At 46.3% G+C, this 25,048-nt stretch overlaps 1 protein-coding gene across 1 annotated transcript in view; it reads right to left on the bottom strand.

The window, feature by feature from the left end:
- Positions 1 to 23,317, bottom strand: part of SMU1 (SMU1 DNA replication regulator and spliceosomal factor) — a 216,462-nt gene extending 193,145 nt beyond the window's left edge. Inside the window, exon 1 of the mRNA XM_033918195.1 lies at positions 23,171 to 23,317. Within this exon, the coding sequence (XP_033774086.1) occupies positions 23,171 to 23,196 (26 nt within the window). The 5' untranslated portion in view covers positions 23,197 to 23,317. The remainder of the gene's footprint in view (positions 1 to 23,170) is intronic.
- Positions 23,318 to 25,048: the final 1,731 nt, after the last annotated feature.

The raw sequence follows: 25,048 nt of genomic DNA, 5'->3' as shown, positions 1-25,048 counted from the left end.
TCTGCATTAATTCTTTCATATCCATACATAGTGCACACATTCACCCACCAAAAAGTGTAATTTATTGTCATAGTTTTTCCAGTTACTCGTAATCAATTGAATGGCTATGCCTGTCATGATCATAAAAAGACAGCTCTTATACTTATTTAAAGTTAATACGATTATATTGTATGTGTGTATATATGAAAAATGGATGGAAAAAATGATGTTACAATTAGTACTATTATGGGGTGAGGTCTGGGTTGGAGATGGGCACGACTTAGCCCAGTGTTCTTCAACTGCCAGTCCGCGGACCAGTGCCAGTCCACAAAATAATTATTTTATTTCCGCCAGTCCATAGGTGTCAAAAGGTTGAAGAACACTGGTCTAGAGATACTGCATGGAGGGGAAGGGGAAGAGAAAGAGAGAGAAAAAAAGAGAAAGAGAGAAAAAGAGAATGCGAGAAAAAAAGCGAGAGAAAGAGATTGGATATGGCAGTGGAAGGGAAAGGTACAGATATGGAAGATGGACAGTGAGCATGGAGAAAGAAGAAAATGTCAAATGGGCAGGAGACCCCAGCGAGCAAGTTAACAGAAGACAAACAGAAATTAGAGCCTGGGACCAACATGATTTGAATAATAAAATGACCAGACAACAAAAAGGTAGAAAAAATAATTTTCTCTTTTGTGATTACAATATTTTAGATTTGTGCCAGAGCTGGTATTAGACAGTGAAAGTGAGCTAGGACCTAACATAGAGAGGAAAAGTCTTTTTTGTTTATTTTGTTTGCACTACAGCGCTGGCATGGGGCTACAAAATAAATCCACCAGGCCGTTTGGAAACCCCCCCCAAAAAAAACCCACAACCTATTGGACGAGAAAAGCAAATCGAGTCATCAATTCAATAGGCCAAATCGAATCGATTCACTTTTCCCGTCCAATAGGGCATAGGTTTGGGTTTTTTTCAAACGTCCTGTTGGGTTTATTTTGTAGATCCATGCCAGCGCTGTAGTGCACCCAGTGTCCCCTCCCTCATGCTTTCCCCTGCCAGGTTCTGCACTCAGCCCCCCTCCCTACCGGGCTCTGCACCCAGCCCCCTTCTTTCCCTGCCCAGCTCTGCACCCTGTCCCCCCTCTGTTTCCTGTATCCTCTTCCCTCTCTAGTTGTATAGTGGTAGGCCGGGACAAGAGGGATTCCTCCCGTCTCCCCCAATACTAACAATTTTTTACACCCCTCCTCCCCTGTATACCTTTTCTCTGGTAGTCCAGTGGTGTAGTCCACGCTGAGCCCATCCTGCTGATCTCACGGCCAGCAGCCAGTGGCACACCCGGGCTGGCATGCAAGAGTGAGCTTTTCGAGCTCCTGCCCAACCCTGTGCAGCTCCCTGAATGGCTGCCACGAGAACCGCAAGTCTTGCAAGAATTGGCGGCAGCCTTTCAGGAAGCAGCACAGGACCAGATGGAGCTCATAAAGTTTGTTCCTGCGTGCCGGCTCGGGTGTACCACTGGCTGCGAGATCGGCAAGAGGGGCTTAGCGCGGGATACAGCGCTGGACCACCAGGGAAAAGGTATGCGGGTGGGAGGGGGGGGGTGTAAAAAATTGTTAGTATCAGCCAGGACAGGAGAGATCCCTCCTTTCCCGGCCTAACGGCAGGCCTTCAGCAAGTCCGGAAGGGTGTTGGGTGATCACTGAGTGATGACCCAAATATAGGACAAGACCCCCATTTTTGGGCCATTCTTTTGGCCCAAAAATCTCATTCTATATTCCAGTATATACAGTATATTGTTTTGTGTGATGGAACACTTAAAATTTCCCTGTGATAAATGCAAGGTATGAATAGGTTGGTAAAGCACAGTTACTTACTGTAACAGGTGTTATCCAGGGACAGCAGGCATATATTCTCACATGTGGGTGACGTCATCTACGGAGCCCCGACGCGGACAGCTTTTCAAGCAAACTTGATTGAAGATTCAAGTTTGCTGTGCTGCACCACGCATGTGTGCCTTCCTGCTCCACTAGAGGGCGCATCCCCTCCTCGTGGTCTCCAGTTCATATAACCAGCAAAGAAGCCAACCTCGGGTAGGAGGGCGAGTTGTGAGAATATATGCCTGCTGTCCCTGGATAACACCTGTTACGGTAAGTAACTGTGCTTTATCCCAGGACAAGCAGGCATGATATTCTCACATGTGGGTGACCTCCAAGACAACCAAAATAAAAGGGAAGGTGGGAGGATGGCAATTTAAGAAAACAGATTACGCAAAAACAACTGGCCAAACCGGCTGTCGCTCCTGGACAGAGTATCCAGACAGTAGTGGGAGGTGAAAGTATGAACCGAAGACCAAGTGGCAGCCTTGTAAATCTCCTCGATAGGCGTTGACCTGAGGAAAGCCACAGAGGCCGCCATCGCTCGGACCTTATGTCCCGTAACTCGACCATGCAGCGCGAGACCAGCCTGAGCGTAGCAAAAGGAAATACAAGCAGCTAACCAGTTGGACAAGGTGCGCTTGGAAACTGGGCGTCCCAACCGATTAGGGTCAAAGGAAAAAACAACTGAGGAACCGTCCGATGAGACTGAGTGCGTTGAAGATAAAAAGCCAACGCTCTCTTACAGTCAAGAGTGTGAAGCGCCACCTCTCCAGGGTGAGAGTGGGGCTTGAGAAAAAATACCGGAAGAACAATGGACTGATTGAGATGAAAATCAGACACCATCTTAGGCAAGAACTTAGGATGAGTGCGGAGAACCACCTTGTCATGATGGAACACAGTAAAAGGCAGGTCCGCCACCAAGGCCTGCAGCTCACTAACCCGTCGAGCAGAAGTGAGCAGAAGTAGGAAGATCACCTTCCAAGTGAGAAACTTGAGATGAGACTTATCCATAGGCTCAAATGGAGGTTTCATAAGTTGAGCCAGAACCACATTAAGATCCCAAACAACAGGGGGAGGCTTGAGAGGAGGATGGACGTTCAAGAGACCCCTCATGAAATGAGAAACCAAAGGATGAAGGGATAGGGACTTTCCCTCAAGGTGCCGATGGAAAGCAGCAATTGCACTAAGATGCACCCGAATAGAAGTTGTCTTCAGACCGGAATGAGACAAATGAAGTAAATACTCCAGAACCGAAGACACAGGAACCAACACAGGATCCAGATGATGAGAGGAACATCAAGACGAGAATCTGGTCCACTTCTGAGAGTAGCAGAGTCTAGTCGAGGCTTTATGAGAAGCCTCCAATACCTCCCTGACTGAGAAGAAGTCCTGACTGAGGAGAAATCAGGGGGAAAGGAACCAAGCAGTCAGATGTAGAGACTAAAGATTGGGATGCAAAAGTGAACCCCGACTCTGAGATAGCAGAGAGGGAAAAACAGGCAGAAGCAGAGGCTCCCTGACGCTGAGTTGAAGAAGCAGGGAGAACCACGGCTGGCGAGGCCATCGAGGAGCAATCACGATCAGGGTGGCCCGCACAGACTTGAGATGTACAAGCGTCCGCAGGATCAGAGGAAAAGGCGGAAACGCGTATAGGAACTTCCCCTCCCAATCGAGGAGGAAGGCGTCGGCCTCGAGACGATCCGGGGAGTACATCCGGGAGCAAAAGAGAGGCAGTTTGTGATTGACGGGGGAGGCGAACAGATCTATCTGAGGAGTCCCCCACCGCTCGAACACCCGTCGCAAGACCCGAGAATGAAGCGACCACTCGTGCGGCTGGAGGAGGCGGCTGAGCTTGTCCGCCAGACAGTTCCGCTCTCCCTGAATGTAAACCGCTCGAAGGAAGATGTTTTGGGAAATCGCCCACTCCCAGAGACGAAGCGCCTCCTGACAAAGGGACCAGGACCCCGTCCCCCCCTTGCTTGTTTACATAATACATCGCCACCTGATTGTTTGTACGGACGAGAACCACCCGGTCGTGAAGCAGGTGCCAGAAGGCCACAGCGGCCAGATAAATGGCTCGAAGTTCCAACACGTTGATGTGACAGCGACGGTCCTCCGCTGACCACATCCCCTGAGTGCGTAGCCCGTCCAGATGAGCCCCCCAAGCGTACTCCGAAGAGTCCGTGGTCAGGACCTTGTGGTGCGGAGGGGCGAGAAAGAGCAAACCCCTGGAAAGATTGGAAGAGTTTGCCCACCAACGGAGCGATCGTCTCAAAAAAGGAGTCACCGTCACGGGGCCGGATATCGGGTCCTGGTCCTGACACCACTGAGAGGCTAACGTCCACTGAGGTATCCGCAGATGCAATCGAGCGAACGGTGTGACATGGAACGTAGAAGCCATATGACCCAGCAGAATCATCAGGCGTTTCGCCGGGACCGAGGCCCGCAGCGAAACCTGCTGACTCAGACTGACCAGCGCCTCTAATCGAGGGGGAGGAAGGAAGGAACGGAGGCGAACCGTGTCCAGCATGGCCCCGATGAACTGCAAGGACTGAGATGGGCACAGCTGGGATTTTGGAAAGTTTATCTCGAACCCCAACCCCTGAAGGAAGATAATAGTCTGTCGGGTCGGTGAGATAACCCCCTCCCTGGACGGCGCTTTGATCAACCAGTCGTCCAGGTAGAGAAATACCTGACGACCCCGGGATACGAGGCACTGACCGATGACGGGTCGGAGACCGATCTCCGAACTCCCTCGGCGAAAGCCTCGAACCTCGGACCGGAGCCCCGGACCGAGGGGGAGTAAGTAAGAGCCGAGGGTTAGTCAGAGACAACTCGGAAACCCTCAGCGGTCCTCCAGCACGCGAAGTCGGGGAGCGACCCCACTTCGGAGGAGAACTTCGGGCCTTCTTAGACCTGCCCGAGGTCTCGGCATGCCTCGAGCGGCGCTTTGCCCTGTCGGGGAAGAACGCCTCAAGGCCCGGGGTGAAGAGTCCGAGGACGACGAAAGGCGCTGATACCGGCGCACCTTGCCCCCAGGCGCCTCGATGCGAGGCTCAGGCTGGTCCGGCACACGCGAGGTCGAGGTCGGTTGCAGGTGGGCCAGCACAGCGGACAGCTCCGACGAGATCATCGCCCGGAGCATGTCCTGGAAGACCGGCACAGACAGCATCGACGGCATGTCCGAGGCCGCAGTGCACTCCACTGAGGGCGACCTCGATGCAGAGTATTCCCTTGAGGTGGAGGCACGTCCCGAGGGCTTGGAGGACTTCACCGGGGCCACAGGCAGGGAACTCCCACCATGCCCAGCCGGCGTCCCCGAGGCTGGCTTCTTGGCCAGCGTTGAACCTGCTGGAGGAAGAGGGGACTTATCCGGAGCCGAGGACTTCAGCGAATCCGAGGTCTTCGGGGTCGAGTCTCGAGGCGGGGCCGAGGTACCCGAGGCCGAAGTCAAGGCCGGGGCTGAGGCCGAGGGCTGATCGACGGCAAAAAGATCCGCCATACGGGCCTTGCGCCGACGGAGGGCACGGTGCTGAAAGGTAGCACACCGGGGGCAGGACTCGGTGGGATGATCGGCCCCCAAGTAACGAATGCACCAACGATGCGGGTCTGTTAGCGAAAGGAGACGCTCGCACCGGGTGCACTTTTTAAACCCGGTCAAAGGCCGGGACATATAGTGAAAGAACCGGCCGCGGCCAATCGAGGCAGTGCGGCCGCGACAACCCGGGAGCCCCCGGGCGGTCAAAAAATCGCGAAGAAAGAGAAAAATAAAATAAAATAATAAATCACACGTGCACAGCGACTCTCCGCTCAAAAAACAAGAAAGCCGCGGTGCTAGAAGGCACTTTGGGCAGAGACAAAAAAGTACAGGACTTCGTGGCTCCGCGGAAGAAAACGAACTGGAGACCACGAGGAGGGGATGCGCAGGAAGGCACACATGCGTGGTGCAGCACAGCAAACTTGAATCTTCAATCAAGTTTGCTTGAAAAGCTGTCCGCGTCGGGGCTCCATAGATGACGTCACCCACATGTGAGAATATCATGCCTGCTTGTCCTGGGATAAAAATCAGTAATAATTAATGTAAATAACCAGTAATTCTTAAATATATAGCTCTATGAGCAAGAATCAAGATCTTAAATTTATTCCAAAATTTTTATTTTGAAGTGAAAATACAAAAGGAAATATACAATAATCCGGAAACAGATACAACCAGAAACAAACCAAAACACACAATGAAAAAGTCTACCACGTGGTGTCTGCGCGGAGACAAATGGTCCCAACCAAGAATCAAAACATCGACCCACCCCCAAACCCCCCCCACCCCTCCAAGCACTCCAGTGTCAGAAATTCAAAAGAGCACTTCGGGTGCCATGGGACAAATTGTCCCAAACAGGAGCCAAATCGCCCGGAATTTCCTCCATCGACCAGGGCCACAATTCATAACATCCAAATATTCATACTTCAACAGGGTAAACAATTCATTTTTCCACATAGTAAAGGTAGGCACCTCTGCTTGCCGCCATAACAAAAGGATACATTTACGAGACAACAACAAAGCTTTTTTCAGCAATAAGGAATTACCCTTAGAGAATCCCAAAGAGGTGAAATGATAGAAAAGTAAAACATCCGCCTTCAGGGGAATTCTTTTTTTTATAATCGTCTGCAGATGGAAACCAACAAAGGACCAGAAGGTTTGTATTCTGTCACAGGACCAAAACTTGTGAAACAGACCAGCTGGTGTGGAATGGCACTTAGGACAATCAGCATGAGTAGCAAAGCCAGCAACCAATGCCCTGTATGGGGAGATGTAAAATCTCAACAAGAATTTGTAGTGTTGTTCCTGCAACACCACTGAGCGAGTCAGGCGCGGGAGATGTCGCATAAGAAGACGCAAGCCCTCACCAGTAATCTGCTCAGTAGAAGCAAGGTCCAGATTCCAAATCACTGCCACAGCATCATAATTCCAGGGAACACTAAAACTTCCCAAGCTGACCTGGTGAAAAGAAAAACTTGTTTGGGACGGACAAGACAGGGTCAAGGTTTCCTGAACCATATTCGCCATATCTTCATTCAAAGTAGAGTGGTCCAGGGAGTGCAGATAATGGATGACTTGGCCATAGCAAAGCCAGTCCAGAGCCAGGAAGATACCCTGAGCTTGAAGATCAGGGAAGGGGACGGGAAGGCCCTGTGCCGTCACCACATCCCACACATAACAGAGACCATTGTCATACCAGCTCCGCAAGTAGGTCTTAGAGCCATCTGGATCCAGGTCCCGATTCCCCCACAAGGGCAATAGCACGGTAGAGGTAAAGGGCAAATGCATACGTTTGCATAACCATTGCCAACACTATCTCATAGATTTCAGCAAAGGATGAGAACGAGTAGGAAAAATCCGATAGGGTCGTTTTGCATGAAGATAATACAACAAATGCGTTGGTGCCATCAACTGCCGTTCAAGGGAAACAAGAGTATAATATTGAGTATTCTTAATCCAGTCAACCAAATGTCAGAGGAGACAGGCAACATTGTATTTTCTCAGGTCTGGCAATGCCAAACCACCTCTCCCCAGCGGCAAAGAGAGTTGCGCTAAAGTCAATCTGGGCTTCTTATTGTTCCAAAGAAACTTACGCAAAACTTTTTGATAATGACCAATATCCTTATTCGTGATATACATAGGAAAAGTCTGCATCACATAAATCCATTTTGGAAACAATACCATTTTGAACAAAGCAATTTTCCCCCGCAATGTCAACAGGAATTTGGTCCAAAGAGCCAATAAGTCCCGGAATTTACCCAATAACACAGCAAAATTTTCCACATAAGCTTTTTTAAGGTCACCTGTGATAAATATCCCCAAGTATTTGAGTATGTGCACCACGTTTTGCAAAGGAAAAGGGGAGATCCAATCTAGAGAATGACACGGTGGCGGTTTACCCGCGGCCACCGCATTTTAGCCGCGGGTCACCCGCCGAAAACGGGGAAGAAAACTAGCAGTCGCTGCGGCGACGGGGACAAGGCCATTCACCACCCGCGGGGCGGTGAATGGTCTTGTCCCCGCAGTGAGGCATGAAGGATCGCGTGGTCCCCGCAGCTCACACCCGCCTGCCCAATCGATTCTAGTGTTTAGCCAGCTCTCTCCCTTCTCCTCACCTTAGTTTGTAGATTTTCTTTTTCGGCGACCCGCACGCTATCAGAGAGCCGCGCACCCGCTGCTGCTCAGTTTTCAATCTTCTGCTCTGACGCAACCGGAAACAGGAAGTTGCAGCAGAGCAGAAGATTGAACACTGAGCAGCCGCGCGTGCGCGGCTCTTTGGGAAAGCGTGCAGGTCGCCGAAAAAGAAAACCTATAAACTAAGGTGAGGAGAAGGGAGAGAGCTGGCTAAACACTAGGATCGATTGGGCAGGCAGGTAGTGGCTGCGGGGACCGTGCGATCGCTAGTGTTCCCGGCTCAAATTGGAAGGAGGGAGTGAAAGGGAAAAGGATTCTGGGCCAAGGGGATGAAGATGGAAAGAAAAACCCACAGCAGGAAAGAAAGGGAAGGACAGGCAGGTGAGCCAGATGCTAGAAGCAGAGGGGGGTGGGGGGAGGAAGAAAGAGGGAAAAAAGCTAGATGGGGTTGAAAAGAAGAGACACACTGGTATGGAAGAGGAAGATAGGGGAAATCTGGACACAGGAAGGTAACAGAAAGAGGGGAAATTATGTGCATGGGGCATAGGGACAGAGACATAAAGGGGACATGCCATGGGGATGGTATATGGACACAGGGGGGGGGGCAATGGCAGATACATAGGGGATATATTAGAAATGGGGAAAATAGGAGCACAGAAGCGAGATGGTTTGTGGGGATGGGACAGGGACTGAGCTCGCAGGCTCCAGTGGCTTGCACTAATTACATTGTAACGTGCCATGAAAATAAGAGGGAGGAAGGTAGATAGATAGGCCACGCGAGAGGAGCTGAAGGGTGGTAGAAAGGAACAGATGGTAAAGGAGGGAGGGAAGGGTGGTGGTGGAAAGGAATAGGACAGACATTGAAGGAGGGTGGAGAGGAACAGACCCTGAAGGGAAATGTAGAAGACAGAATGGGAAGAAGACAGATGCCAGACTATGGGGGAGCGGAGGGAAGAAGATGGGTGCTAGACCAATTGGGGGGGGGTGAAGGGAGAGGCACAGTAACAGCAAATGGAAGACGCAGAGAGAAGACATACAGTGGATGGAAGGAATTGAATGAGAAGATGTGGAAAGCAGAAACCAGACAACAAAGGTAGAAAAAAAATTCTATTTATTTTTTGCTTTAGTTGTGTTGATAAAAATTTATAAACAAAGCCCTGCCAGCTGAACATCTCTTTCTCTAGTTCAGCAGCAGGAACTTTGATTTATAAGAAAGGAATAAGCTAAATATTACAGTACTAAGGCTTATATGGATGCAGCGGGGACGGTGACGGGGTGGTGAATGGGATGGCAGTGGCGGTGACGGGGCGGTGAAAGGGATGGCGGTGACGGTGACGGGGCGGTGAAGGGAACGGCGGTGACGGGACGGTGCAGAGGATGGTGGGCCGGTGACGGGGACAGATTTTTTCCCCGTGTCATTCTCTAATCCAATCCTCATAAGCATACCTATTAAACGGCAAGGCCTCTGACTTGTCCAAATTTAATTCAAAACCCGAGACCGTCCCATGACACTCAACTAGCTGCAAGACCCGTTGAAGAGAACATTGGGGCTGAGTCAGCAACAACAAAATATCATCGGCAAAAGCCAGGCACCGCACTTCATCCTGACCCACAGGAAGGCCCAAAATAGAGCCATCCTCCCTGATACGGTACAACAAAGATAAAATAAAAAGTAAAGATTTAAATTTAATTCTGGCTGACACTGGTTACCAGCAATGAGGTTACATGATCTGATAATTTAGCATCATACATGTTTACCTTTCCCCTCATGCCAATTTCTTCACACCATTATATGGCTTTTTAAATGTATGTAGGTGAACTTGTTGCAACATATCAGTCTTAAAATATTGTCTGTATAAATTCTGACTTTTATAAATTAATAAAGTAGTCAACTCTTCAGTTAAAAAAATAAATATTCGGCATCTCACCTAGACTATTCATTCCTTGATACAAGCACATGAAAAACAGCATGACAAAATAAAAAAGGAGCTTCATTGCTGAGAGTGGATTATATAAGCAATGTATCCTGCAAATTAGAAAACAGGGAATCTAAATTAAAGGGATACCAAATCAGGTGCCAGCCTGGTCCTCAAATAAAGCTACTTAGGGCTGCTAACTTGCCTAGAAGGGAAACTGGAAAAGGGACAAAAGGCCAAATATTCAAGTTTAAACAAGAAAAATTCCTCTGGTTCCTACAATTTTTAAATCAATTACAAGCTAAAGTAATTTTCTGACTTCTGAATCAAGTGCTTGACCTGATTATCTTGTCTGTTAAGATTGTAAGCTGTTTGAACAGGAACTATCTTCTTTGCGAGTCTGTAAAGTAGTGCTGCCAGATTCATGATTCGAGTGTCTTCCCACCTGACGCAGGGCACGCGTCTCCTCAGTTCAGATAGCTAGCAGAGAAGCCAACCAAGGGAGGTGGTTGGGTTGTGAGAATAGCTGCCTGCTGTCACTGGATAACGGTGACGGGTCAAAAGCGCACAAGGACAAAGGCACGCTGACAACCCAGCGCAGACAACTGAGCGCAGGGCTTGATCGTGCCAAAGAAAACCCGTATTTTAAAAGGGTCTGACGAGGGGTGTGGGGTGAACCCCCCACTCTACTTAATAGGGATCGCGCTGCCTCACGCTGCCATGTTGGGGGGGGCGTGGGGGGTTTAACCCCCCACATTATACTGAAAACTTAACTTTTTCCCTAAAAAACAGGGAAAAAGTTAAGTTTTCAGTATAATGAGGGGGGTTACAACCAATGTTCCCTCTAAAGATTGATGAGGTATGTGCAAAAAAAAATATGCATGAGCGACAAGTTACATACTCCACAAATTTATGGGCAGGTGCGGAGGACGAGTGCCCGTGAGATTGTGGGAGGGTTATATACTCAAAACTTAGAAGAATAACAATTTACTTAAAGTTCTTTTAATTACGTAATATCAGTTCTTCAATCTTCACAAATATTCTCTTCGATTCTTTTCAGTTTTCCAAACATTGTAGACCTTTTCAGCATTTACAATTTGTCCAGAATTTAAAAAGAGCTTTATTCTCATTAAATTGTCCAGATGCTCAACATCTAGTCTATTTCTGTCTTTAGTCTTTATGTTGTTCATCAAACTGAATCCTCTTTCACAGTCTGCACTTGAAGCCTGGAATGTACCGCAGATATCCAGAAGCAAAAATAAGTCTTGAAGTTGATCCTGCTGTTTTGTGAATGCAACTAGATCTGCAAATGTCTTAACTGCTCCAGTTTGCAATTTCTCATTAACAATCAATTTAAATTCTGGAAACTGCTTACAAAGTTCTTTCTGGAATGCTTTGTTGTCTTTTTCCAGAAGAACATGGTATCGGTTTCCAAGCCTCTTCATCTGCTCAAGACCAAATGTATAATCCTCTAAGTTCACAACTGTTGAAAAACATTCTTTGTCAAATACTGCCCAATCTTGTAATTCCTCATCTGGAAATCTATTATCCAAATGCTGAATGAACTTAATTATTGACTTTGTGTTCACTGGGTGCTGAAATGACAAAAGCAAATGGCTGGCATTTTCGGTGTAGTGAGGTTTCTCTCCAAGATACTGTGATCTGAGTTTCTTTATTTTTGCCTTTGCAAACTGAAAAGCTTCCACAGTAGACAGCAAACTTCTTTGAAAAAGTTTACACAAGTCGCTTATTTCTGATAATACATCATTCAATATTGTAATTGCAACATGGTGTTCTGGATTCTGTAGTTTCTCTAGGCAGTATTTATGGACTGGGTCATTATTCTCATCAACCTGTTTTCTACAGTATTCCACTAAAATATCATAGTTCAAAACCAAAGCATTGACAGCAAAATGCCTGGATAACCACTGAACTTTGTTGAGTGGTCTGAATGCAATCACTTCTGCTTCAGCAGCTTTGGCCAAGGCCTCAAATTTATCCTTCTTGACAGATGATCTGCAGAAAATTGTGTAAACAGTTCTCAGCAGAGTTTCTATCTCCTTCATCAATGGTATATCTTTCCATGCATCATCTATTCCTAAATCCTCTCTGTGTGCCACACAGTGTTGTTCAGACAAATGTGGAATTAACTGGCGAAAAAATGCTGCTACCCCTCTCTGCTTGCCTAGCATAACTGAGGCTCCATCAGAGGTAAACATAACCATCTTGTTCAAATCTAATTCGTTGTCTGCATAAAATTTCTGAATGGCTCCAAGGATTGACAAGCTATCACAAGCTGTTAATTTAACAATTCCAGCGAATACAGTTTTATGGACTGAATTATTGGCATTTCTAAATTTCATGTACAGAACTAACATTTTGGAAACTGAGATATCAGTTGATTCGTCCACGATCAAGGTATGGTAAGCTGCATTTTTAATCTCCAATAATATTTCCGACCCAATGGTTGAATTTATACACTCAACAAATTCAAAAGCATAGTTTTTGCTTCGCCAACTTTCTGGTATCTTATATAATAAAACGCTAGGCCGCCCATACGCACTCCCATTGCGTGGGTCCGTTTTCCGTGAGCTGTAGCGACCCATAGGAAGTGCGCATGCACGGCTTATGGTTCTTTGAAAGACGCAGCGGTGGCTACTCTCACGATCCCCGCCTGCGTTGGACTTTCGACGCAAGTGGGGATCATGAGAGGAGCCACCGCCGCGTCTTTCAACTAAAAAAAAAATACGGCAAGGCGGATGTTGGCCGCAGCGGCCGAGCACGGAGACGGGCCGAAGTTTTTTTCAACTTCTCAAAGACGCTGCAGCGGCTCCTCTCAAGAGCCGCTCCTGCGTCGGAGAAGGCGGCGATCGTGAGAGGAGCCGCCGGGAAGTTACACTGCTGGGGGCTTGGGCTGTTAGGTCCGTGCAGGCTCCTCTCGCGGTAAATAGAGGGAGAGGGAATGCTGCGGCTACTGGACAGGGAAGTAGGGCAGGAGATAGGAAGAAAGACACAGGGACAGGGGCAGGGAGAGAGACAGAAAGACAGACAGACAAAGGGGGCCAGGGAGGGAGGGAGAGAGACATAAAGAAAGACAGCGGGAGGAAGAGAGACAGAAAGAAAAAGACAGGGGTATGGAGAGAAACAGAAAGAAAGATAGACATATATTTTACCACCAGGGGGAGGAAGGGAGACAGAAAGAAAAGAAGAAAGACACAGGGACAGGGAGAGACACAGAAAGACAGACAGACAAAGGGGGCCAGGGAGAGAGACAGACAGAAAAAGACAGCAGGACAGAGAGAGACGGAAATAAAGACAGACAGACAGACATATATTCTAGCACCCGTTAATGTAACGGGCTAAAATACGTCTTTACATATTTCGCAACATGGTCATGAATTGCTTGCACCGATAGCATTGAAGAATTTATTTTAACAGCAAGTAAAACATTATCAATGAGTATCTTTATCTGATCAGGAGTCGCTTGTTGCCGATTAACTAATTCTTTTCTGTTTTCACGATCTTCTTTCGATTCTGTCAACATGTTTTTCAACAGACTTCTGCTTTTGTTTTTCAGTTTCGTGACTGCTTCAATGTGCGATTTTTGGCTCAAATGCCGTTTTAAATGATCAACTTTCCAATTGGTCCACGTTTTTCCTGATGTCCAGTCGCTAATGTATTCCGCTTTTATGCAAATTTTGCACTTAACACCATCAGTTTCTGAGTAATAAAAAATTTCCCCAAGTAGCATGTGCTGTGCGGTGCCATGCGGTAAATCCGTTTCAACATAGCATTCAGTCAACCACTCTGTTTTAAAACCCAAGCACCTCTTCTTGCCTGTATTATATAAACTTTCCTCAGCTCGCCGCTTAGACATGGCCATGAATTATTAAAAATAATGAATTCTTTGATATTTAAAGTAACTTAATTCAATATAATGACTACCGAGTAAGTTGTTGTGACTAGAACTTTTATTGCGCAAGATTCTCTCTGGAAAAGAGGAGGCTCAGGGGGGATATGATAGAGACCTTCAAAATACTTAGGGGCATAGAGAGGGTGGACAGGGACAGGTTCTTCAGACTAAAAGGGACGACAGGTACGAGGGGGCACTCAGAGAAACTGAAGGGAGATAGGTTCAAATCAAATGCAAGGAAGTTTTTCTTCACCCAAAGGGTCGTGGACAAATGGAATGCGCTCCCGGAGGAAGTGATCCGGCAGAGTACAGTACAGGGATTCAAACAGGGATTGGACAGATTCATGAGGGAAAAGGGGATCGTGGGGTACTGAGGGAGGTGCTGGGGTGTTGCATAAGTATAGACAGCTCACCAGGTCGTGCAGGTGCAAGGCCGGAGGGTTAGGACATTGATGGGAAGATAGGACTTCGATGAGAAACCTAGGGGGCAAGGGGGCCCCCCTTCTGGTGATTAAGGCAGGTCATGACCTGTTGGGCTGCCGCGGGGGAGGACTGCTGGGCGGGATGGACCTCTGGTCTGACCCGGCAGAGGCACTGCTTATGTTCTTATGTTCTTATTGTTATAGTGCAGTTTTAGAAACCGCTCCACGTATTTTACTGAGCGACGCCAATGAAAATAGTGAGGGATCGCTCATGCACTCAGCTTAGAGGGAACATTGGTTACAATCCCCCAAACCACCCACAACGCCAGCGCTATCTCTATTAAGTAAAGTGGTGGGGTTCCCCCACCAACACCCCCGTCGAACCCCTTTAAAATACGTTTTTTTCTTCCGCACGAATAGGTCCTGCGCTCAGTTGTCTGCGCTTGGTTGTTGGCGCGCGCTTTTGACTATGAGCCCTGGATAATACCTGTTTCGGTAAGTAACTATGCTTTATCCCAGGACAAACAGGCAGCATGTTCTCAACATATGGGTGACCTCCAAGCTAACCAGAATGGGATGGTGGGAGTGTTAGCAATTCAGGAGAATAAATTTTGTAACACTGCTTAGCCAAAATGGCCATCCCGTCTGGAAAAAGCATCTAGACAATAATGAGAGGTGAAGGTATGAACCGAGGACCAAGTGACAGCTTTACAGATTTCCTGATACCGCCATGGCTCTGACTTTATGGGCTGTGACTCGACTCTGTAGATGCAGTCCAGCCTGAGCATAGCAGAAAGAGATGCAAGCAGCTAACCAGTTGGAGATGGTGCGCTTGGAAATCAGATGTCCCAACTTGTTTGGATCAAAGGAGACAAAAAGTTGAGGAGCAGATCTGTGTGGCTTAGTGCTTTGCAAGTAAAAAGCCAAAACACATTTACAGTCCAGATTATGAAGAGCTGTTTCTCCAGAATGAGAATGAGGCTTTGGAAAAAACACTGGAAGTACAATGGATTGATTGAGATGAAATTCTGAAACCACTTTAGGTAAGAATTTAGGATGCGTACAGAGGATCACCTTGTCATGATGAAATACTGTGAAAGGTGGGTCTGCAACTAAAGCTTATAGCTCACTGACCCTGTGAGCAGATGCGAGAGGAATGAGAAAAATCACTTTCCAAGTGAGATATTTGAGATGAGCCAAAGCCACTGGTTCAAAGGGAGGCTTCATCAATTGAGTAAGAACAACATTGAGATCCCAAACCACTGGGGAGGTTTGAGAGGTGGTTTGACATTGAAAAATCCTTTCATAAATCTGGAAACCACAGGATGAGCAGAAAGGGGTTTCCCTTCGATAGGCTGATGAAAAGCAGTAATTGCACTGAGATGGACTCGAATGGGAATAGATTTGAGGCCTGACTGAGATAAATGCAGCAGGTAATCCAAAACTGAAGACAAGGAGGTAGATTGAGGCTCCTTGTGATGAATGGCGCACCAAGCAGAAAATCTAGCCCATTTCTGATTGTAGCATTGTCTAGTGGTAAGCTTCCTAGATGCCTCTAAAATGTCCTGTACAGACTGAGAAAACTGTAGAGTGGCAGTTAGGTTGAGAGGTACCAAGCTGTCGGGTGTAGAGACTGCAGGATGGGATGAAGGAGAGACCCTTGACGCTGTGTAAGCATAAAAGTAGTGGCTCCCTGCTGCTGAGTTGAAGTAGAAGTGAGAACCAAGGTTGCCTGGGCCACCGAGGAGATATCAGAATCATGGTAGCAAGTTCCTGTTTGAGTTTGACAAGTGTCTTGAGAATGAGAGGGAACGCACAGAGAAACTGATTAGTATATTCCAGAAGAAAAGCCTCTACCTCCAGTAGGTGAGGGGAGTATATCCTGGAGCAGAACTGAGGCAGTTTGGGTTGTGGGGAGACACGAAGAGATCTATCTGAGGAGTTCCCCACTGAGAAAAAATGAGATGAAGAGGTGAGGAATTGAGTGTCCATTCGTGAGGTTGTAGAAGACAACTCAATTTGTCCGCCAGACAATTTTTCTCTGCTTGAATATAGACAGCTTTCAGGAAGGGGTTATGAAGGATTGCCCAATTCCAAACTTTCAGAGCTTCCTGGCAAAGAGGGAGAGATCCTGTTCCTCCCTGCTTGTTGACATAGTACATGGTGACTTGATTGTCTGTCCGAATAAGGACTACCTGGTCGCGAAGAAGATGCTGAAAAGCTTTGAGAGCATTGAAGATCGTTCTAAGTTCCAACAGATTGATGTGATACTGACGATCCGTACTGGACCATCGAGATGAGCCTCCCAAGCATAGATCGAAGAATCTGTCATGAGGACCTTCTGAAACAGTAAATCTCTGGAGAGATTGGAAGAGAGCATCCACCAGTGGAGAGACTGTCTCAACGAAGGAGTCTCTCTGATGTGTTGAGAGAGTGGGTAGAAAGCCTAAGCCCACTGAGATGCCAGGGTCCACTGAGGAATTCTGAGGTGAAGTCTGGCAAAAGGAGTCACATGAAAGGTAGAAGCCATATGACCTTGAAGAACCATCATGTGTTTTGTTGAAATCAAAGAGAGGGAAGACACTTTGTGGCAGAGCTGAAGAAGAGCATCCTGGCATTAATGATGAAGGAATGCTCTGAATTGTACAGTGTCCAGGACAGCTCCGATGAACTGTAGAGTTTGAGAGGGCTGTAGCTGGGATTTGATAAAGTTGATTTTGAACCCTAAACTTTGGAGGAACCAAGTAGTCCGTTGGGTCGCTACAATAACCCCTTGATGAGCCAGTTGTCCAGGTAAGGGAACACCTGTAGACCATGGTTCCACAGTGCTGTTGCTACTACAAGGCACTTGGTGAACACTCTTGGAGATGATGCCTGGCCGAAGGTTAGCACTCTGTATTGGAAATGCAGATTTCCCACCCAAAATCTGAGGAACTGTCGAGAGGCTGGATGAATGGGAATGTGAGTGTAAGCCTCCTTGAGATCTAGAGAATATAACCAATCGTTCTGATCTAGAAGCGGATATAAGGATGCTAGAGACAACATTTGGAATTTTTCTTTCACTAAAAATTTGTTGAGTGCTCTGAGATCCAATATAGGTCGCAGATCGCCCGTCTTCTTCGGAACTATGAAGTAGCGGGAGTAAAAACCCCTGCTCTGCTGTTCCAAGGGAACTTCCTCGATGGCACGGAGCTTGAGCTTCCTGAAAAAGAAGGGTGGTCTGTGATGAATTGGAAGAATACTCTCTTGGAGGAAGATTTGGTGGAATCTGGAGGAAATGAAGAGAGTATCCTTCCCTAAGGATGGACAGCATCCAGGGGTCTGATGTAATGATCTCCCAACATTGGTAAAAATGATGGAGACGACCTCCAAAGGGAAGGCGAGAGGACAAAGGCAGAACGATGGAGGTTATGATCTGTATCAGATGGTCAAAAAGGCTGAGAGGCCTTAGGTGCAGCAGGAGTCTGAGGTTCTTGCTGCCTTTGCTGTTGCAGTTGTTTCTTAGGAGGCACTCATGTATAAAGAGCTACTCTCTGTGGAAAACGCAATGGAAGAGGCCTGAAGCCTTTAGAGGTAGAAGGCTTAGGTTTAGGTCGAATGATGGAAGCAAATGATTTCTCATGTTCAGACAATTGTTTAGTAGCTGCCTCGATGGAGACATCAAACAATTCATTGCCCTGACAAGGGATGTTGGCCAAACGATCTTTGAAGATTAGGGTCCATATCTACAGTTCCGAACCAGGCAAGCTGGCACATTGCCACTGAGAAGGCAGTGACCCTCGAGCAAAGTTCAAATGCATCATAGGAAGATTGAAGAAGATGCCAGAGTGGTAGTCTCATGCTGAAACTCTGGAAGACGATGTTGAGGAATATATTTGAAAAATTCAGGCAGGATGTCAACCAAATGCTTGAAATAAGTGAAAACAAAATTGTAATTCAAAACTCTAGTTGCCATAAGAGAATTTTGATACAAGCGACAACCAAACTTGTCCATGGTCCTGTCCTCTCTTCCAGGAGGGACAATGGCATAAACTTTGGCAGGATTGGTCCTTTTCAGAGAAGACTCCACGAGAAGGGACTGATGGGATAACTGAAATTTCTCGAAGCTCTTGCAGTGGACCATCCTGTAACGAGATTCCAGCTTTCCTGGCACAGCAGGAATGGAATGCTTTTAATCTTTAAATTATGTTCTAACCTTATATTAGTTTCCTTTCAGATTTTTACCTTTCCCTCCCTAATGTTCTTTCCTTCTATGGTTCTTTTCTGTACTTTAAAATATTTAATTTGTAGTTCTATCCCTCCTTACCTTGTGTATTGATTTGTCCATAACTCTGTTGGTCTAACCAATCCTTTTAAATTTTAAATGGTATGTCTAAATATATGTTTATTTTTATAAATGTTGTAACTCGCTTAGTAAATTTAAATAAGCGATTCATCAAATCAAAATAAAACTTGAAACTTGAATAAGGTGTTTCAAGATTCCGCTTGAAAGTTTAAGATGTCTATTGATGGGCAATTTAAGACACTCTGCATACCCATTTCCTCTAAATACTCCATACAGTATTTGGAATCAGAGTACAAAGTAATACTTAGGTCCTTACTCATTTGACGTAGGAACAAAGAAAAAGATATCTGGTCCGAGGAAGGGCGACCTCAAGGGGAAGGTGACCTCGAGGTACCTCGCAAAGCAGAGAACGAAGGTGAAGCTTCTCTGGAGTACTGATACCTGAGGTCTGAATATGTAGGTATAGATGACTCACTGAGAGAATGGATAGAATCCCTCGCAGGAGAAGAAGCATAGGTGTAAGGCTCTGGAGGTGGTGTCCTCAACTTCAGAGTTGGAGGTGTTGAAGAATCTTGAGGCCTGGAGAAACGAGGCCTGTCTTGAGAAGAGGACCTGTGCCTCAATCGATGCCTCGACTGATGTGGAGAAATGTGCCTCGAACCAGGCAGGTCCCGCTGAGAGGAACGTCGAGGAGCCTTCGCCCTATGTCTTGGAAAGGGCGATGCCTTATGCGAGGAAGGAGGGCTGGAGGCTGAAGATCGAGACACCAAAAAGGACTGAACACCTTGTGTCGAGGTATCTTGAGGCACTGGCAAGGACTCGGCTCCTTTAGTAGCGTGCTTATACTCCAAACGAGACACTCAGAAAGACTCGACTCCTTGCATAGTGTGTGTAGAATCCTCTTGAGGCACTCCCAAGGACTCAACTCCTTGTATACAGTGGGTAGATTCAGCTCGAGGCACTACCAAGGACTCAGCTTCTTGTGATATTGCTAAGTGCTCAGACTGGACTACAGGAAGCAGAGTCGAGGTAGGAGTATGCTTGTCAAGCATATAACCAAACTCCTGAGCCATAATGGTCTAGATCATAGCTTGCAAATGTGACACCAAGACTTGAGGATCTGGTATATTTGGTGTGGCTATAGTCTCCGAGGAAGAATGACTCTTTGACTTGGAGACATGTTTCTTGGGCAGGTCGATAACCACTGCTGGTACGTGACCCGAGGGAGGCAGCGAGGAAAGCGGCTCCTCAGGAGAAGACTTAGCAGATTTGCCCGAGGATGAGGACCCCCCAAACGAGGAAGGTTTGATTAAGGTCGAGGTAGAAAGCAGGAGCCCCATAGAAGACTTGACCGGAGTCGAGGTCGAGACCAGGGTTAGTGGATCCATACCTCCAAAGATTTTCTCCACCTGAACTTGATGTTTAATGACTCAAGGTTGAAGGGTAGCACAGTGGGTACACGACTCTGGATGATGGTCAAGTCCCAAATACTGAACACACCACCTATGTGGGTCAGTGAGGGAGATCGCACGCTGGCAACGGCTACACTTCTTGAAGCCTGTGACTGAAAGATAGCCGCAGCAAGTGACACAAAGAAAATAAAGGAAAAACTAACGGTTTGTTTTTTTAAAAAATTGAAATGAAAACGTGCAAAGAAACCCTGTAAGAAAATAATACACGAGCCGTGGTGAGAGAAGGCATGAAGTAGAATTTAGTCTAGAGCAGAGCATCGAAATAGGACTTCTCTGCTCCTCAGAACACTGAGAACTGAGGTGACTCGCGCCCTATGTCGGAAAGGAAGGCATGCGCGGTGTGGCAGTCGCAAACTTTCTTAAAGTTCTTCAAGCAAGTCTGCTTGCGAAGCTGCCCGCATCCGGGCTCCGTGGATGACATTGCCCACATGTTGAGAATAGGCTGCCTACTTTTCCTGGAATAACCCCAGCTTCCCCGCTCTTACATTAAGTTAATACGGCAGCCTGCAGGATCACTGGTGCTATAGCGATCCCTGCATCTGCTATCGTCCCCAGTGCACGTTCTCTCTTCTATGGTCCCGCCCCTCCTTGGACGTCAGGGTCTGGATCGCGGCAGAGGAAACATACCACTGAGGACGACGGCAGCTGTAGGGATCACTATAGCACCAGCGATCCTGCAGGCTACCGTATTAGCTTAAGGTAAAAGTGGGGAAGCTGGGGGAACATGTAGGCTTGCGGGGGAGGGGGCAGACCAGAAGGAAAGGAAGGAGAGGAGGTGCAAGAGCAGAGAGGGAGAGATAGGAGAGGAGAGCGATGCCAGGGCATGGGGGGAGGGAAGGGAATGAGATAGAGATACCAGACCATGGGGTGGAGTGGGAAGGAAGGAAGGAAAGGAGAAAAGAGAGAGATGCCAGAGCATAGGGGAGGGAGTGGAGACAGAAAAATGGAGAGGAGCTGAAGCTGAAATGAATCATGTACAAAGGAGAAAAAGGGCACAGGATATACAGTTTATTGAAGCGACATAAAAAGAGGGAAGACGCCATATGGAAAACAGACAGGGTGGACACTGGATGGAAAGGGCATAAAGAAGGTGGACAGTGGAAGGAAGGGGCAGAGAGAGGGTGGATGGAAGGGGTAGAGAGACCAGAGGCTGGATGGAAGAAGCAAAGATAGAGGGCAGATGCTTGGAAGGGAGAGAGGACAAACAATGTATAGAAAGAAAAGAGCGAAGAGAAGATGATTAAAGCAGAAACTACAAAAGGTTGAAAGAAATTATTTTTGTTGCTTTACATAGAATCAAGTTAGCATTGTAACTGTATTGATAAAACTTTATAAATAGGAAATGGAAATAAGGCAATTTCTTTTGAACTAAACCCCTTTCCTCAGGTCAGAACAGGAAACTATAACAGCAGTATACTGTACAGTCTTGAAGAAAGATTTGGCCTCTGAAAGCTAATTGAAAAATGGATTAGTCCAATAAAATGGTATTTTCTTATTTCTCGTTATTTGTTTTATTTCTATTTGTTAATTTTTAAAGTGGTGATTGTTATGTATCAGTTTTTTTCAAATTTACATCTACTGTCTTTATATTTTGTACAGTATTAGGGGACATGTGTCACTGTTTCTGTGATGTTACATTAATTTAACTTTTGTCTACATATTTCTATTTTTAATTTGTGATTATTCCATATTGGGTGAGGGTGTTTCTGTGTGTATGAAAAGGACATGGTTTTCTGTTAGCATTGACTGTACAAAATCAATTGACTGTGCAGGTTCTGGCTTGTTTAGTTTTACAATTCATGTGTTGGTGTTCTAGTGTTCACTGCAGTGTTTAAGATGCTGCCTTTTCCTAGGTGCACCCTTGTTGTGTGGCTCATGGATTATTACTAAAAATAACCTTTTATTTAGAGGAGGGGGTTGTTAAAAAACGATCAGCACTGGCTGTCATATATACTAGATACACCACTGGATTTAATGACCCTATTCTAACCACCAAATTTCCCTGTCCCATCCGGTTACTTTTTCATGCCACCCAGCTGGAAAAAATTTCTGGGGAGAACACTGAGAAGGGTAACGTTAAGAGTGATTTATCTGAGGAACGGAGTTCTCCACCTCAGAAAATCGAGTGAGCAAACATCCAGTACTTTTTTTTAAGTTGCACACATTAACTTGTTTCACCATATTAATAATAATAACAATTTATTTTGTATACCGCCATACCCAGGGAGTTACAGTTACTTGGCAATTTTATAAACCCTTAGGTGTACTGATGAAACTGCAAACAAATGATTGACCCTTAGAACTCCACAAAAATGGAAAGCTGGCAAAAAAAAACCCAACAACTCTGTGGAGACCTTATCAAGATTTCTTAAAGGATTCTACAAGGGTGGTTTGAAACATGGTTTGTTTGGTTTTTAAGTAAGTTAAACAACTTAGGGCTTCTTTTACAAAGGTGCATTAGGGCCTTAACGCACGGAATAGCGTGCGCACTAGCTGCTAATTTTTCAGCTAGCGCACGCTAATCTTGTGCGTGCGCTAAAACCGCTAGTGCACCTTAGTAAAAGGAGCCCTTAGTCTCCTCCGAGGGCTATATATATTTATTTTATTTATTTATTTATTCAGTTTTCTATACCGTTCTCCCAAGGGAGCTCAGAACAGTTTACATTAATTTATTCAGGTACTCAAGCATTACACAGTCCATTGAGTTTACAGGTTTATCGTAAGCTGTTTTACCCTTTTTTTTTTTTAATAAGAAAAATGTAGCAGAGCAGATTAGATTTCTCACCACTATTGTTCTCGCACACCATTAAATCTGGTGTAGGTGCAATTTGGGGTTGGCACAAAACCACACTTGCAAGATAAACCTACACTATAACAAAGCGAGGACACGTTAGTGCACTGGGTTTTGAAGCCAGTTCTAAAAATAAATTAAATCTTAAAAAAATCACTGCACGATATGAAAAGAATAAGGAATTGATGCAGAACAAATAGACTGTGCATTAACTAGTCGCCTTATAAACTAGTCCTATGGGGAAAACTCATGAAAGCCCATCATATGCACACAATCACCTCAGAACTAATTTGGTCTCTCCCTCCCTCTACAAAGCAGCAATTAAGCACAGAAGAGAACTAGAAGGAAAAAAACATACTCTGACGATTCAATCTCTATCGACATCGTAGTAGAACCAATCGACAACCATCCAACAACGATAATCCCAGAAATCTCCACGCGTGTGTACCACTACCTCTGCTCCGGGTAACTATTGACACTGCGTAGGCTCACTTCCTGCTCACGCAGTTTTGTCATCACGTGACTTACGCATAGCATAACTTGTGTTACGTGAAAGAGGAAGTTAAAAATATATTGGGAAAAAAAATCTTAAAAATATGTATTCTTTACATTTTATTAATTTATAAAAATAATACAGTAATACAATACACAAAGACATCAAAATACAATCAGGTAAAATAAAAATATAAAAAAGTGTTATGCTTCACAGAGCTATTACTGCAATACATTCTATATTAATGATTATTTTCTGACAAATATTTATCTAAGCTAGACCAAACTTTTAATACACTGTAGGATGATCCTAGTTTATCAGCTAAAGATAAGTCAAATTTGTTAACTTGCAAAACAGATTGCCACCAGAATTGAATGTTGAGAATAGAAATGTCCTTCCCAAGCATAGTAGCCTCTCAATTATCCAGCACCCATGGTAGGGTTACCCTATTTGTGAAGGCAGAAAAAAAGCGGATACATGACGTGCCTCTCACCCCACTCACTCATGAGGATTTATTGCAACTTAACTGTTCCTTCATTTCATAAGAAATTACATGTTTCTATGTTCAGAAATTAGTCTATGCATGGGATTACAAGGTTGTAACTGCGAGCCAACAGCATTACAGTTAGAATAAGGTGACCATACGTCCCGTTTTCAACGGGACAGTCCCATTATGGGACCGACCGTCCCATTGTCCCGACCCACCGTTTCGGGACGCCGAAATGTCCCGTTTTCAGGGACAGCGTCCTGAAGCTGTGCGCGGGGACAACGGACCGGTGATCGCTTCTCCTCCCGCGCTAAAGCCTGCCTCCCTCCTTCCCTCCCTACAGCTCCAAAATGGTCAGGGTGGGCCTGTCAGGTCCGAAATCACCCTCCCTATTATCAGGGCCGGCATTAGAGGATGGCAAGGGGGCCCTGCGATCCAGGCAGCTCACTTAGCTGCCATCAGCCCTGCCTTCGGCTGCGCCAGTAATGCTAAACTGCACGGTAAAACCAAAGAGAGAAGCCGTGGGACTTTCCCACTTGCCTGCATCGCTCGAAGTTCTTACGCTCTTGATCCCGCCCCCCCTCTGAAGTGACTTCCTGTTTTTGAGGGGCGGATCGAGAGCGGCAAAACTTCAAGCAATGCAGGCAAGTGGGAAAGTCCCGCAGCTTCTCGCTTTGGTTTTACCGTGCAGTTTAGCATTACTGGCGCAGCCGAAGGCAGGGCTGATGGCAGCTAAGAATCACCTCCAGTCTCACAGCAGCACCAGAACACTTGCCTCTAAATTAAGCTATGGGCTGATTCCCAGTGGGTAAAGAGGGGAAGTACTGGAATGGGATGTGAGAAGATGGTGGGTTGGCTGGCTCAGGAAAGGGGAGAAAGCTGCTAAATCAGATAAGGAAGAAAAAAAAGGAACACAGGAAGATGCTGGACATGAAGGTTGTAGGGTGAAGGAAAAAAAACAGACATGAGGAGTAGGAAGGCAGGTGGGAGATGCTGGACACAAAAAGAGAGAGAAGGAAAAGGGAGAGGAATGAGAGATGCCAAGTCCATGGGAGGGAGGGAAAGGAAAGGAGATACCAGACCATGGAGGGGGAGGGGGAGGGAGAGATGCCATAGCATGGGGGGAGAGAGAGGAAACAAATGCCAGAGCAGAGGGAAAGGAGGGAGATAGATGCCAGGGCATGGGGAAGGGGAGGGAATGAGATAGAGACGTCAGACCATGGGGTGGAGTGGGAAGGAAGGAAGGAAAGGAGAAG

The sequence above is a fragment of the Geotrypetes seraphini genome, chromosome 1 (genome assembly GCF_902459505.1).
Source record: "Geotrypetes seraphini chromosome 1, aGeoSer1.1, whole genome shotgun sequence".
Taxonomy (NCBI): domain Eukaryota; kingdom Metazoa; phylum Chordata; class Amphibia; order Gymnophiona; family Dermophiidae; genus Geotrypetes; species Geotrypetes seraphini.
Note: the sequence above shows the minus strand (reverse complement) of the source record. Positions and strands in the feature narration are given on the sequence as shown.